General features: G+C 50.2%; 1 protein-coding gene across 5 annotated transcripts in view; it reads left to right on the top strand.

Moving 5' to 3' along the window:
• actn4 (actinin, alpha 4) overlaps positions 1–16045 on the top strand; it is a 36929-nt gene that overhangs the window by 18506 nt on the left and 2378 nt on the right. The window contains exons 2-21 of one of the 5 annotated variants that reach the window (XM_020048528.3): positions 3124–3238; positions 3518–3637; positions 4499–4585; positions 5416–5503; positions 6253–6331; positions 6812–6893; positions 8995–9080; positions 10536–10628; positions 10835–11065; positions 11165–11312; positions 12254–12404; positions 12566–12674; positions 12902–13042; positions 13159–13341; positions 13515–13649; positions 13845–14024; positions 14233–14379; positions 15078–15158; positions 15507–15572; positions 15862–16020. In XM_020048528.3, the coding sequence (XP_019904087.2) occupies positions 3124–3238; positions 3518–3637; positions 4499–4585; positions 5416–5503; positions 6253–6331; positions 6812–6893; positions 8995–9080; positions 10536–10628; positions 10835–11065; positions 11165–11312; positions 12254–12404; positions 12566–12674; positions 12902–13042; positions 13159–13341; positions 13515–13649; positions 13845–14024; positions 14233–14379; positions 15078–15158; positions 15507–15572; positions 15862–16020 (2481 nt within the window). Of the gene's footprint in view, positions 1–3123; positions 3239–3517; positions 3638–4498; positions 4586–5415; positions 5504–6252; positions 6332–6811; positions 6894–7775; positions 7862–8994; positions 9081–10535; positions 10629–10834; positions 11066–11164; positions 11313–12253; positions 12405–12565; positions 12675–12901; positions 13043–13158; positions 13342–13514; positions 13650–13844; positions 14025–14232; positions 14380–15077; positions 15159–15506; positions 15573–15861; positions 16021–16045 lie in introns of all 5 variants that reach the window. The other 4 variants (XM_020048527.3, XM_020048524.3, XM_013135340.4 and 1 more) reach the window with 4 other exon arrangements.

Genomic DNA, 16045 nt, shown 5'->3' with positions numbered 1-16045 from the left:
CGTAGCCTCAGAATAAACATCCATGCCGGTCCCGGACCCGTCAGCTCTGTTAACCCCGCAATGAGTACCGCGTGCTAGGATCCGAGACTACCTTCTGGGTCCATGCTGCGTTAAGAGAGGAGAATCGGAACCAAAACCGAGCCGCTCCAGTGCTTGCACCCTCAAAAATCCTGATTTTTGTCCGAACGCGTGACTGCGAGAGAACCCAAGCACCAGGACGAACGCCGCCTCACCGGCATCCTGTTGAAAGACGACAGCAGATCTACGGCTCGGTTTAGGTCACCGCAGCAGTCTCTGACCACAGAGTCACTGAGGACGCCTCACAGAAGCAGTCACCATGACACTAATAACCAGTGTCCCCCCCCGCCTGTCCTCTCTCTCGCGGCCTGGGCGTAGCCGCTAGCAGACATGCCTCTGATTACGCGCTATGCTCCCCGCGCTAATCTGGCCATACTTGTCGGTGCCTGCCTTGTTCCCTGATGGAGAGGGCACGTGTTGGCGTGTATATCCACAGGACAGGCTCCCATGCCCGAGGGAGTGGGTGGCGACTGGATTCTGGTGCAGTAGTGCCGTAGGACTGACCACACCGCGCCGCGGCAAAGCGGTCATGTGAGGAATGTCTGGCGCTTGTGCCATGACAAATGACACTGCCTGGCTACTATTTTGTCTAGGTGCAGCTATCTAGTCAGACACACCCTTACCTGTTTTACTGTCACAAAAGGTGTGTGTGTGTGTCAGGGTAAAACAGGCGTGCCCATGTGTAGCACACTTGTTAGGTTGTTTTTCATGCATTCCTGCTCAGGGAGTGTGACTGTCACTTGGCTGGCTTGATGAGAGCAGAGTAGTTTGTTTAAAACCGGTGATGTTTGTCTACATGACCCTTAACCCCCGCTGAGTGTCAGTCACGGCCCAAATGTCAAAGGTGACTTCTAATGTGATCCCTTTAGTTCTTCTGAGCCTGGTTAAAGAGCTTGTTGGAATGCCGGCCCTGACTGTACTGTTTGGAACACATCACTCAGAGTGAGTATGTGTTTGTACCGAATGTGGAGCCCAATGATCCACTTGATCTGTCCTAAGTGGTCATGATCCTTCTGTCCAGTCCATGTTAACTAGAAATGGAGGACTTATTTGTGGTAAAAGGCAGCATTCAACAAAATAAGATGTATTTTTATGCTTTACTAAACGTAGTTCCACTGTCAACCAACATCAACCTGGTGAATGAAGGGTTGGGCACGCAGTTAGCAGGAAGTTGATTTATTGTCAGAGTGCCACCGAGGCATGACAAACTGTTATTGGTCATTGGTATGCAATGCTAAGTCCTTTCCTAGTCTGACCTCACGCCATTCTATAGGTACTCTAGTGAGTACAGGGATGCTGATTTTTATATATATATATTTTTTTTTACCATTACTAACAACTGGGTTTTTCTGATTTAGACCTTTTTGTTTACTAAACCAATGTTCTGGAATGCTAGCCCACCCTACCGCCGTTTGTTACGATCTGATACTGCGATTTTGAGTACATTTTCCGAATGCTTTGCACGCCGTCTGTTGCAAAGGGACACGAGCAAGTCATGAGAATATTTGTTTTGATCAGGCATGAAGATACCTGCCTGAAGTTACCTCCTGGCTCCCAATTAACAAAACAAAAAAAGTTGGAGAACCAGCTGTGATACTGCAGTTTTGGTGCAGGTACAGCCTACGAGTGCCAGATAATTTTTTTCGCATGGTATCAAAGCAATACTGTTTTATAGGGGATGTCAACTCCAGACTTTTTAATTCTTCTTTCTGTCAGGGACCTCGGGAGACTTCAACCATGCGGATTTCAGCCATGTTGTTTTGTATGTGTTAATTGTGACTTACAGTATGTGTGAGGGAATTGGGTCCGTGTTCCTTAGAGTAACCGTCTCAGCCTGAGGCCCAGTAGGTGTCAGGAAATTGGGTCCGTGTTCCTCTGTTTGACCAGTAGTCATGAGATGTGACATGTTGCTGTGCCGCCTCCCTGCTCTGGAGAGCCTAGCAGCTAGCTCTACAGTGTGACAGCATTGTTGGGAGGGCACCCCCCCCCCCCCCCGTGGGTCCCTGTCCTGCTCTGGCAGGGCCGTACAGGGAGGGGGGGCTAAAGGGACTCATTATACACGCTACTCAATGGGGCCCTTTGTGTGGTCTCCCGGCAGAATGGGGAGAGAGAGGCAGGGCCAGGGCAGCACCCTGTCATAATGTTTTCATAGCGCAACGCACATCGTAACACCGCCGCGCCAGGCCTGGCCTAGGGGGGAGGGAGGGCCCTCGCAGGTTAATGTTGGGTAAACAAGGCTTTTAAGGAGGTGACGTGAGACTCTGAGGCCATGAACAGAAGTTATCATGGGATGGGGGCAGGGCCGCACGGCCTAAACGGGCGTGTTCAAATGGTGGGCACATGCTTGTGGGGCGGATCGTGCTTCGTCCTCTCTGGTCGACCCTCACTGGAAGCGTGTGTTACCCTGGCGACGTTGTATTCCAGTAGCCATGTTGGAGTCTAGAGACACAACTGCTATGCTACTCTCATGACACGCCTGACGGCGGAAATCAGGGGCAGACATTCGACTGACGTTCACATGCCGGTCCGCTTGGTCGTCTCGGTGGTCGTATGGTCGTCCTTTAAAAAAATTAATTAAAAAAAGGACAAGAAGAAGCTCAGCGACCATTTTTAACCCTCCGCTAAGGAATGGTGTGTGCTGCACGTTAAAAAAATTTAAAAATTAAAAAAGCTGATTCAAAACATGATTTGCAGTTGACGACTGTCACTAGAAAGAAATGTGACTAATAGCAGGGGAAAGAAAATGTCTGTGTTTTATCTTGGGATCTTAATGATGGTTAATTCAGATCTGTGGTTGATTCTTGTTATGTAAGTACTTGTTATGCATAACATGTCTGGTATGACACTGGTAATAAGGAACAAGAAGTGTTGAGGCAGTTTAAGCGGGTTGCAGGTCCCTCCGTTAGAACTCACTGTTACACCGACTCTGTTCACTTCCTGCCTGCTGATTGTTGCCTCTGATGACCTGTAGATCCTCTTCCTGTTTCTGTTTGTTCCGGTGTCACTGTCTTAACTTCCTCCCCCCTCCCCCCCCCCCCTCTCCAGACGTTCACGGCTTGGTGCAACTCCCATCTGAGGAAGGCAGGCACGCAGATTGAGAACATCGAGGAGGACTTCAGGGATGGCCTCAAACTCATGCTGCTGCTGGAGGTCATATCAGGTCAGCCTGTTTACCGTGTGATCGCGCCATGGTGGTGCGCCTCTTTGGGGGAGGTTTAAAGCACTAGTGCCTCCTGGGGTTCTGATGGCGTGGATGTTGACCGGGTTTTCGGGGCCCTGTAGAGGAGGCAGTCTGACGGGCAGCCGTGTGAATCTTGATACTGCAACTTTAAATGGAGCCGTGCCGGTCTGTTCTGCTGAGCCAGTGGAAAAGGCTGTTTTTGTCACTGGACTCTCTGCGCTAACTGCATTCTGTTTGTGTCGGCGTGTCCTTCCACAGGAGAGCGGTTACCTAAGCCAGAGAGAGGCAAGATGAGGGTCCATAAGATCAACAACGTCAACAAAGCCCTGGACTTCATTGCCAGCAAGGGGGTGAAGCTGGTGTCCATCGGTGCTGAGGGTCCGTTCCCACCACACCAGAACCACACTAGAACCACGCCACCACCACACCAGTACTCTGGCCATTCACACCCACCTTTATGAACTCTGACACACACACTTATGCAGCGCGCTGACAGACAACTCCCAAATGCACCGCACTCCCACTCGGAGACGAAGGCATTTGGCAGGAGAGGGAGTCTGGGGGACGAGAGGCCCTTTACAAGGCCACTAAATCTGGAGTGGATGTGTGTCCCGGCTCTGACGGGACGACCGTGACCCCCTGCTCCTGCTGTCATGATAAGCTGCCCTGCTGCCCTCCACCCCTCGTTCTCTCTGCAGTGGTCAGCAGCCCCCACCCAAACCAGCTGCCATCCACCCTGCACCATCACAGGTCACCTGATGGGGATAACACTGACACAGGGAGACGCGCACACACACTCACTCACACACACTCACCCCCCCCCCCCCCATACACGCACGCGCTGCATTATGTGCTACCACATCCTCCACACAATCACATTCCTCTGTATACAGACCCATAGAAGCCCACAACGCAGAGATGGACAGGCGTGGGTGTGGGGGGTGTATGGCGGGGGGTGGGGGGTTAGCCAGGCATACAGAGGTGGATGGTCACAGTAGGACCAGCTGATATTTGGTCTGTCTGTTCAAAGCCACCGCAAGAACTGTGTGTCAGATATTGCATCATACATAACCGATCATTTAAATATCGTAAGGCAACCAGAACCACCCTGGTTTCTGATGGATCTGAGCCGTCGTGTCTAACGTGACAAGCATAAATAAGTCTGGGGCCAGGCATTCACAGGACTGACAGGACCGTGTCCTGAATGATTGGCTGACTCGTCCTCTCTGTCCTCCGCAGAGATCGTCGACGGCAACGCCAAGATGACCCTGGGAATGATCTGGACCATCATCCTCCGCTTCGCCATCCAGGACATCTCTGTGGAAGGTCAGCAACCCTGCGGGATGCCCTCACTGTCCTTCAGAACATCTAGGTCCAGTTGTGCTCTGTGTTGTTAGAACCGTAACAGAACAGATGCATGCACGTGCGCGCGCACACCTACTCTTAGCACAGCTGTGCTGAAGGGATTCCACAGGGAAGTGTGCGCGCACACACACACACACCCACACCAATGAAACCCCTCCCTCTGTCCCTCTGAGACAGGAAGCTGGCCTAGCCAAGTAAATACAAGTTTGGTCTACACGCTCAGCTCTCATAGGCCCTTGATTAAATCAGCCTCTACCACAAATCATTACCCCCCCCCACCCCCCCCCCTCACACTGCAAACTGGTTTTAGACAGCGTCAGACATGTTCTTCTATTCCGTTTGGTTCACATGCAGAATATGGAATTTAAGTTGCAGTTTTGGTCATACCATAAACATGAACAATAAGCATGTAAGTTATTCAGGGACTTCGGGAGACTTCAGCCATGCGGATTGCAGCCATGTTGTTTTGTATGTGTTAATTGTGACTCACAGTATGTGTGAGGGAATTGGGTCCGTGTTCCTTGGAGTAACCGTCTCAGCCTGAGGCCCAGTAGGTGTCAGGGAATTGGGTTGCAATTTAAGTTGCAGTTTTGGTCATACCATAAACATGATCAATAAGCATGTAAGTTATTCAGCAGCCACTCCTGTACACTAGTGAGTGCAGATTTTGCTGCCCTTTTTCCTACTGCCCCCCCCCTAGAGTTGGGTCCCCCTTAGAGTTCCCCCAGGGTAGGGGCTCTGGACACCGCTGTGGTAGATGATGCTAACGCTCCCTCCCGTCCTCCTTCCAGAGACTTCTGCCAAGGAAGGTCTGTTGCTGTGGTGCCAGAGGAAGACCGCGCCCTACAAAAACGTCAACGTGCAGAACTTCCACATCAGGTATCTTAGGGTTTGTTTACACACACCCCGAGCAAGCCACACACACACACACACACACACACACACACACACACACAACCTTGACAGCAACTTGACGTCATGCCTGAGTACTGAACAGGCGACCGGAGGAGTTGGTGTCTCTCCCGGACATTCCTGTCCTCTATGAAAATCCCACAGTGATTGTAGTCTGCTCAGATACTGGATCAGCCGCACAGTGGAGAGCTCCACCAGCTCCTCTATAAACGCTGCCCTCTGCTGGTGAGTCGGAGGGCTGGCGGGCGCGTTGTGTACACGACCCAGCGTTTCCATAGAGACGAAAAGCTGCCTCGTGTGCATTACGGCGACATTGAGCCAGCCATGTTGAAGTCAATTTCAGCACCTTTCATTGGCTCAACCCTTGTGACGAGCCGGTTGGTGTGATTAGGGGCCCAGCCAATGGGGTTGGACGGACCACCTTGTTTACTACATTTGCATTGTTGGTTTATATGATGTATTTCTATGCCCGGAACACATTGTCACATGATGAGTCCTTTAACCATCTGTATCGTTACCTGGGTTGAAAACAGATTTTCCTCGACTTTCCAGACCTACATTTTTTTTGTCTGTCAGCCGAAATGTTGGTGCGGAGCAACAATTCTTCCTTAAGATTGCATTTTTATTACCAGCCTATGTGAATCGTTTAAGTAGAGCACAGGCTCATTGTTTGGCTTCTCTCTCTCTGTTTTCTCCCCTCATTTCCTCACGGACAGCTGGAAGGATGGCCTTGCGTTCAACGCACTGATCCACAGACACAGGCCAGAGCTCATTGACTACGACAAGCTGAGGAAGGTGAGTGGGTTAGCACACACCCCTAATACACAACAAACACACCCCTAAAACACAACAAACACACCCCTAAAACACAACAAACACACCCCTAATACACAACAAACACACCCCTAATACACAACAAACACACCCCTAATACACAACAAACACACCCCTAATACACAACAAACACACCCCTAATACACAACAAACACACCCCTAATACACAACAAACACACCCCTAATACACAACAAACACACCCCTAATACACAACAAACACACCCCTAATACACAACAAACACACCCCTAATACACAACAAACACACCCCTAATACACAACAAACACACCCCTAATACACAACAAACACACCCCTAAAACACAACAAACACACCCCTAAAACACAAAAAACACACCCCTAATACACAAAAAACACACCCCTTACACACAAACACACTTGCTTTGACTGTGGCTGGTCCTAAGCTTGTGATTGGTTTCTCAGGATGACCCCTTGACCAATCTGAACAATGCCTTTGAGGTAGCCGAGAAGTACTTGGACATCCCCAAGATGATGGACGCAGAAGGTATGCATGGGGGGGGGGGGGCCTTGCTGTGATTGTGTGTGTGTTTCTGCATTGGTGTGATTGAATGTATACCCAATGAAAGCGACATGCCAGGCCTGCCTATCCATGTTGTAATATTCCTAAAGCAGTAATTAAAATACATTTAAAATTAAATTCATATTTTCTTTATTTTTGCCGTTACCCAATCGCTTTTTGCTAAAACATTTGACGTTCCAATAGTTAGACTCTGGGTAGGTTAGATAAGTGCTATTGGAAATGCAACAACTGCAGCCATTGAGCTAGGTCCAAGGAACCTAACTGAGGTGAGATCTCACCGGATTGTAGAAACATGTTTATGTCCAGTGGACACTAAGTTGCAGAACCATCCAGCCTTTTCACTGGCTGTTACCTGCTGGTATTGTCCAGAAAGAGATTTTGCAGACAGGTGAGCCATCAGAGCACCTGGTGGAAGTTGGAAGTAATGGGTATATTTCTGACGGTGACTCTCTGGCTTCCTGATGCCCCTTGGCCAGTGAGTTGACGTGGAAAGCGGGTTTAGATTGAGAGTCAACAAAATAAGAATCCGAAGGCCATGCCTTTCATTGGGTATTTGTGTGTGCGTGCGTGCGTGTACACGTGGCAGGTTTCTGGATTGTCATAATGCATATCTTAACCTGCCGCCCCTTCCACCCCAAGACTACCTGATCCCCATAGGTGGATGGGTTGTGACATCACTGCTGCTATGACCCCCTATACATGCAGACCCCTCCCACCCCTCTCCCACGTCTGTCTGTGTCAGTGACTTTTGTCCGTCTTTAACCATATGACTTTTGTTCCTTCTACGTGTTTAACCCCCCCTGGTCCCCGTCTGCCTGTATGTGTGTAACTGTGGTTTCCCTGCAGACATTGTGAACACTGCCCGTCCGGATGAGAAAGCCATAATGACCTATGTGTCCTGTTTCTACCATGCCTTCTCTGGAGCCCAGAAGGTAGCCCCGCCCCCCAGTCCTGCTCGGACACGCCCCCCACCCCGTACTAACCCAGCGCTCCCTGTTCTTCCCCAGCACGGCTCTCTCCTACGGCAACCAGACACGTCTTCCTCGTACACGCTCTACACTCTCTGCACACACACAGTAGTCTTATGCTCTTGCTGGTAACAACAGAAAAGGCCCGTTTGTAGGGATTCTGGTACAGTCGGCCCGGGGGCGTCTGCTAGTTGGGTCAGACTCTGTGATTCCAATAAGCCCTGGTTCAGACTGGGTCTCAGCTGTAAGGAGGCTAGTCACAGGGAAGCTGTCAGGTGGGTTGTTTTAGACGTGGTGGTCTGTTCCTGGTTTTGCCTTCTCCACCACAACCGTCTGACTTTCGGTGGATCTCTTGGTCTACCGTCTTCACCTCCTGCCTCCTCCTCCTCTTCCTCCACTATTCCACTATTCCTCTCTCCGCTCTCCTCTTTGCTCACCTGTTTCTCTCTCCTCTCCTGTCTCTGCTCCCCTCCCTGTGGATTGATGAGGAAGCCTGCTGACGTGGCTGCTGTTTTGCAGCGGCACTGTAATTATTTCCGTATTAATTAAGGAGTTGTTTATGAGGCCTGCTCTCACGAGGAATCTGAATAGCTGTTTACCACTGTCCCAGTCTTGCCTAGTCCTGTGCTTCATAGCTCACTAAGCTGCTCCCTAGTTCATTCTGCAAAACAGTCTTTAATGTAGCACAGGAAGGTTACTGGGTGATACTATTTATAGTGTTAGGACCAGAGGGCCTTTTCTGCTAATACCAGCTCGGCAATTAAAATATTGAGCAGATTGAAAGTGCTGTGTGTGGGTTGAGTGAATAGGTGCGCTTCTACCTGCCCATCGAGGCCTCTGCTCTCTCTCAAGCGGTCTCCTCCTCCTCTTGGTCTCGGTTTCTCTCCATGGTAACCCCCCTGGGACTCCCCCATTGGTCGTTTAAAGCCCCAGGGTGTGTGTGCGGGGGGGCAGGGTAAGCACACCTCTCACCCCCCCCCCCCCCCACCGTACCGTGTGGGCGGGACCCTCTGGCTTTGGGTCGCGTATCTTCATCACGCCTCTCTCTCTGTCTCTCCTCCTCCTCCTCCGCTGGCTGCCTGGCCCTGGTTGTGTAGACATCGTGGGCACGCTGAGGCCTGACGAGAAGGCCATCATGACCTATGTTTCCTGCTTCTATCACGCCTTCTCTGGCGCCCAGAAGGTGAGCACCTCCGCCACGCCTCCTTTCACCCCCCCCCCCGGCCCTGTGGCTCCAACCGGGGTCAAACTGACCGGGGGTCGCTCGCTGACGCTTTGGGCTCGCACCTCTATGAAACAACAACCGACACATACTCTCCTTTTTCTGCCACTGTCCAGTTTCAACTCTGCCCCTTAAACTCTGGTCCGTAGCAGTGCTGCCCATAGTTACTGTTGGAAGAGAATTAGACTTTTTTGCCTTGTCAGATGGTTCCTTCACCTAAACGACGCCCAAAGGGCCATCGTGTTCCAGGTCCGGCCAACCCTGGTCCTTGATGTTTTCTCTCCAAACCCTGCTGTGACGAACCAGGCACCCTTTTGGGCGGCCCTGCTCCATTCCATGATTTGGTTTTCTCTAAACAGCCTTTTCAAACTTAAAAGCGTAACTGACGTTTGCGCAAAACTAATGGAAGTAAATAGGGTGTGTGCGCGTATGTAAATTGCAATATATAGGTGAATTAAAAGAAATAGAAGCCTCAGTCACTTCAAATTAACTCAGGGTGTTGAAGTTAACTACTTGATGTTACTTGTTACTTATTTTTGGAAAATGTTAGCAATTTATAATGGTTGTTTCAAGTAAACTGGAGGTAGTAATGGCTTTTTAAAGTGAACTGGAGTTTGTAACGGCTGTTTAAAGTTAACTGGACTGTGGATTAGTTTGTGTGAGGAACCATTTAACATTTTGTTGGAAAAAAGTGAAATTCTCCAACTGATTTATGTTAAGCACTGTTAACGACCATCCAAAAGTCTTTCTATTAACACCTATTCGGTAAATAGTCATTTAAGCTGTTTCAATGTCTTTGTTTCAATTGATATTACATTTTAGTGTTCATAGTAGTTCAAAGGTAAAGCCATAATGCAGTTTTACTGTTTCTTTCATTTCAGTAGTTTAAGTCTGTAAACACACCAGCTGATGTGGACAAAAGCGGTACAGAACCAGTGTCTGAATGCTCCTGTTTTTACTACAGACGAATGTAGCTTTCTTGAAGCACAAAGTTTGTGAACTTTGCACACACAATACATGAGGCTAACCGTTTTGAGGTGTAGCATGTGGCCTTAGACCATACCTTTACTACTGGACCATCCAATGGGTTGGTGTGCTGCAATAACCTCTGCTTGTTTGTGTGTGCGCAAGTCACCGATAGTGTGTGGTTTTGGTGTGTTCACTTCAGTTTGCAGCAAGAACAATCTACAGTGCCCGTCAAAATGTTTGGACGCACCCATTCACTTGAATGGGTCGGTGTGTCCAGAATGTTTGACTGGTAGTGTACTTGTGTTCCGAGTCTTTTTCAGTCTGGTAACGGAACCTTTCAGCTTGCACTGTAGTTTCTAGCCTGCACACATCCTTGGAGTTGACCACCTCACCTGTAACGAGCAAGCCGCATGCATCGCTACTGCTAACTACTGTCATCTGCTATAGGCTGAGACGGCAGCCAACCGGATCTGCAAGGTGCTGGCTGTTAACCAAGAGAATGAACACCTCATGGAGGACTATGAAAAGCTGGCCAGTGATGTGAGTAGGACTCCGCGGTCTCTGTCTTCCTCCCTTAGCACACATTCATTCACATTTGTGTGTCTGTCATGTGAGAAGTGTTGTCCTGTCACTCATCTCTTTTCAATGTCCTGACGTTGTATTTCCTCTCTCCGGCTTCAAATGGTCTCAACCCGATTGACACTGCTCCACCTCTCGTCGTCTCCCCTAATCCTCCCCCGTCCTAGCTTTTGGAGTGGATCCGTCGGACCATTCCGTGGCTGGAGAACCGTGCGCCGGAGAAGACCATGGCCGAGATGCAGCAGAAGCTGGAGGACTTCCGTGACTACCGCCGCGTCCACAAGCCCCCCAAGGTCCAGGAGAAGTGCCAGCTGGAGATCAACTTCAACACCCTGCAGACCAAGCTGAGGCTGAGCAACCGGCCGGCGTTCATGCCCTCCGAGGGACGCATGGTGTCGGTGAGTGGTCACCCGTGACCTGACCGCTGTCACCCGTGTCGTGTTATGCCGTGTTCTTCCCAACAGACAGTGATCACATCCTCCCCTGTCTGGATGCAGGATATCAACGGTTCATGGCACAACCTGGAGGGGGCGGAGAAAGGGTACGAGGAGTGGCTGCTCAACGAAATCCGCCGGCTGGAGAGACTGGACCACCTGGCCGAGAAGTTCCGTCAGAAGGCCACCATCCACGAATCCTGGACTGATGGTAGGGAGGCGCTCCCTGTGTTCATGCACTTTTAAAGAAATCGAGTTGATATAGGTTCCGTAACATGCCTGTCAGGATGATATCGTTATTATTTGCGTCAATCCAGTAGCCATTTGTTTTTTTTTATTTAGCGTAGCCAGTTCTGCCGTGAAACCCAGGTGGTAAAGCATCGCTCCTATCACATCACATGTCAGAGTGTATACTTGTCTGTTTAACTTCAGGTTACTCAGTCGGTTGTTATTGAACTTGTACTAGCATGCACGTCCACCCACCGCCCCAGCCTCCACCTGTTTGGTTCTGTGTTCCGTGTGGCGCGGGGGGGGGTAGTCAGAACTGTGCACCTTGCTCATTGCTATGGGAATACATCAATGTTATGTCATTGCTGGTCATATCGTATAAACGATCATCTGATGGCAGTGAGTTAACCTAGAGGAGCAGAAGCTAACGCCAAGACATTGCATGTACAGGGATGTGCATAAGTTCTCTAATAAATGGTAATCCACTACGTGGGTTTCTGTCTGAACTGTATTTAATGCAAAAAGGGAGATGAATGGGACATTTGGTCAGAATGTCCAACTAAGATTTGCCTTTTGCATTTGACCAAACCCATTCCAAGGTGTGTGGTGCTACCATGTTGAGTACCCTGTGAACATTTTGGGTTATCCTGAATCTCGAATTATAACTCATTTTATTAAATTATATGGATGTTGTCTGTGTACTTCATGCTATACTTCAGCAATTTTAACGCTGCCTGTTATAAGATTCTCAGCAATGCCTTTCCTTTCCTTATTCTTGCTTACTGCAATTCTGGGTGAATTCCACGACGTTATGGCATAGTGCTATATTTGAATACTATTTGACTTTTTTTTTCGTTATGTAGTTAAGAATAGCACCTCTCAAACGTAAAGGTAAAATAGCTGTGTCTCCGTTGCCATCCCCAGGTAAGGAGGCCATGCTGACCCAGAAGGACTATGAGACGGCCAGCCTGTCGGAGGTCAAGGCCCTGCTGAGGAAACACGAGGCTTTTGAGTCCGACCTGGCAGCTCATCAGGACCGCGTGGAGCAGATCGCTGCCATCGCCCAGGAACTCAAGTAAGGAGGAAGGAGGGGCTTACAAGGCAGTGGTGAAAGCGGATGGAAGATTGTAGACTGGGGATGATGGCTTACAGAACAAGAGATGAATGGAGGAATCCTACGGGACAGAGGGGAAGATTGACCCGGCCAGAAAACTGATGTGTGTTTCCAATCCCCAGTGAGCTGGACTACTACGACTCGCCCAGCGTGAACGCCCGCTGCCAGAAGATCTGTGAGCAGTGGGACGCTCTGGGGTCTCTTACCCAGAGCCGCAGGGAGTCTTTGGAGGTACCCCCACATCCCTCTCCCCGTTGTGGGAAGCGTCACCCGCAGACGGCACTTGCACGATCACAGAAAGAACGTTGCTTCTTACGTTCACAGCACGTCCGCTTCTGTTATATCTCACAATTTCTTCCTGTCACATGGATGTCAGAGTATCCCAGCAGTCCCCTGACCCCCGACCCCCGACCCCCGACCCCCGACCCCCGACCCCCCCCCCCCCTCTCTCCCCACAGCGGACGGAGAAGCAGCTGGAATCCATTGACGAGCTCTACCTGGAGTACGCCAAGAGGGCGGCTCCCTTTAACAACTGGATGGAGGGAGCCATGGAGGACCTTCAGGACATGTTCATCGTCCACAACATCGACGAGATCCAGGTGAACGACCTGGGTTTCGAAGCGCTTCAAAATGAAACGTTTACACCCCGCCGAGCTCTCGTTCGTCCTTTTACTCTCTGCTTCTCCTTAACGCCGCCTCGCCGTCTCTCCTTCAGGGCCTAATTACAGCCCATGAGCAGTTCAAGTCCACCCTCCCCGAAGCCAACAAGGAGAGGGAGGCCATCCAGGCCATCCAGGCTGAGGTGCAGAAGATCGCCCAGTACAACGGCATCAAGCTGAGTGGCAGCAACCCCTACACCACCATCACCCCCAAGAGCATCGACAGCAAGTGGGACAAGGTCTGTGTGTCTAGATGTTCACGTCCCTTTGCGTTGTGTTCACCTGGCCCGTTCGTCTTTACATATATATATATATATATATATATATATATATATATATATCCATGTGGTGTTGTGCTGCTGCCATTGGAATGGGTGCGTACTGGGCTGACTTGTGTGGTATTTCTGTGTAGGTGGAGCAGCTGGTGCCCAAACGTGACCAGGCCCTCCAGGAGGAGCTGGCCAAGCAGCAGTCCAACGATCACCTGCGCCGCAAATTCGCCTCGCAGGCCAACATCGTTGGTCCCTGGATACAGACCAAAATGGAGGTACGGTCACCACAGCTTCTACGCTAAAATGTAGTTCCAAAATGGAGGTATAGTAGGGACACTGATTCTACCAGTGGTACTGCAGAGTTATCCAGTCCTTTTAGATCCATCAGTTCTATTGGCTCTGCAGCTTGGCGGTTGTTGTTGATTGGGGCATGCAACTGAACGTGTTTTAAAATGTCTCCCTGTCTGTAGGAGATTGGGCGGATATCCATTGAGATGAATGGGACTCTGGAAGACCAGCTGGTGAACCTGAGAGAGTATGAGCAGAGCATCATCGAGTACAAGCCCAACATCGACCAGCTAGAGGGAGACCACCAGCTCATTCAGGAGGCCCTGATCTTTGACAACAAATACACCTCCTACACCATGGAGGTACATGGCCTGTACAGAACAACAACAGTTTTACGTGCTTGAGTACATTTTTAACCCGTCTCACAGCCTGGAGTTGACATTCTGCAGTTACTGAATGTCAGCCTTGTTGCCGTCTCTCTTTTCCCATGTCATGTGTTCTCCGTGTGATTAACGTTCCATTCTTCTCTCCCTCCGTCGCCTCCACCTCCCTCCGTCGCCTCCACCTCAGCACCTGCGGGTGGGCTGGGAGCAGCTTCTCACCACCATCGCTCGTACCATCAACGAGATCGAGAACCAGATTCTGACACGTGACGCGAAGGGCATCAGCCAGGAGCAGCTCCACGAGTACCGCACCTCCTTCAACCACTTCGACAAGGTCAGGGGTCATCATCGGGGGCTCGGACGGGAGGGTCCTGTTTGGCGTGTGTTATATTACTGTATTCATCCCTATATTAGAGTTCTCATTGCCCTCAGCTTTTGCAGTTGAGTTTTGTACTTTGAGGAGGCGGTAAATCCTAGATATGCATATGTTCAGTCTTAAACATGCTGCTGAAGTCCCACCTCCTTATTCCAGAAGGGTCTCTCAAGCAGGAATGGGAAGTGGTCTAGACTTGTGAGGACAAAGCTCTTCCTTGTTCATAGTGGTGTCTGCTGGGTTGGTCAGGGGCTGGGTCTGAGCACAGAGGATCACACCGTTCCCCATTAATTCACGGGGACATTTGGGGGACGCTGACATCACTGCGTGTGGTGTTGGAGCACATTATCTCACTGAGGATTTAGTGAAACGGGATTCAGGGTCAACTCCTAAGGGGGTCACTGGCCTCTCCCTGGCCTCTCCCTGGTGCCTCTCACTGGGTCTTAAGATCACGTGTTGTCCCATGTGTTTTCATTATCTAACGTCCATGCTGTCTGTCTATCTCCACTATGTCGGTCCATCATCATCGTCGTCGTCGTCGTCATCAACCTCACCTCGTCTTGCATGCCGCGGTCCTGTCACCTGACCACTCCCACCTGCCATCCCTGTTTTGTGATTCGTCCGTCCTGCTGTCCATCTCTGTGGTGGTGACCTCATAGGACCACAGCGGGGCCTTGATGGCTGAGGAGTTTAAGGCTTGTCTTATCAGCTTGGGCTACGATGTGGAGAATGAAAAAACAGTAAGAAGTGCAAACAAGCCAGTGGAGTGGGGGGTGCTGTTCCCGTTCTGGCTTGCGGGGGCTCTGTGTCCTGCTTGCCTCTTTTGTCCCTCGCTCTCATCTTACTCACTGGCCTCTACTACAGCCTCAGCTCCAGCACTTCGCTGATTGTATTGCTTTGGTTTAACCCTTGTCTCTCTCTCCTTCCATCGGTCTCTCTTTTTTTCTCCCACCCCCTCACATCACTTTTACCTCCTCTTTTCTCCTCTTTCTATGCTACCATCTGCTGATGTCGTCCTGTACACCTCCTCTGTCCCTCGTCATCCGTTTTTCTTTTTCCCACCACACATCTCGTTCCCCTGAGTACAGAAGCGCACAGGGCAAATGGACACGGACAATTACCGCGCTCTGCTCGTTGCCACCGGAAACAGCCTGGTACTGCCTGCCGCTTCTCTCTCTGCTTTCTCTTGTCTCTCTCTCTCTCTGTCTCTCTCTCCTTTTTTTTCTTTTTCTCTCTCTGTCTTGAGTTTAGAATAAGATCTTTACTGTTTTAGCAACGTGACATGGTAAGCCTAATCTGTAGTAACTTAATCTTGTACTGCAACCCCTTAATACCTAAAAAACTGTCATGAACCCAAGTCTCTTAATTGAACCAACATTGGTCAACGTTGCCCCTCGATCACATCTTGTTTTGGTTAACCTGTTTTCCTGTGGTGGTTTCCAGGGCGATGCCGAGTTTAACCGTATCATGGGTATAGTGGACCCCAATAACAGCGGCGCAGTCACCTTCCAGGCCTTCATCGACTTCATGTCCCGGGAGACCACGGACACGGACACAGCCGATCAGGTCATTGCCTCCTTCAAGATCCTGGCTGCAGACAAGGTAAGGGGCGAACAACCTACTTCTA

Source organism: Esox lucius, chromosome 1 (genome assembly GCF_011004845.1).
Source record: "Esox lucius isolate fEsoLuc1 chromosome 1, fEsoLuc1.pri, whole genome shotgun sequence".
NCBI lineage: Eukaryota > Metazoa > Chordata > Actinopteri > Esociformes > Esocidae > Esox > Esox lucius.
This window is presented reverse-complemented; position numbering and strand designations above follow the sequence as displayed.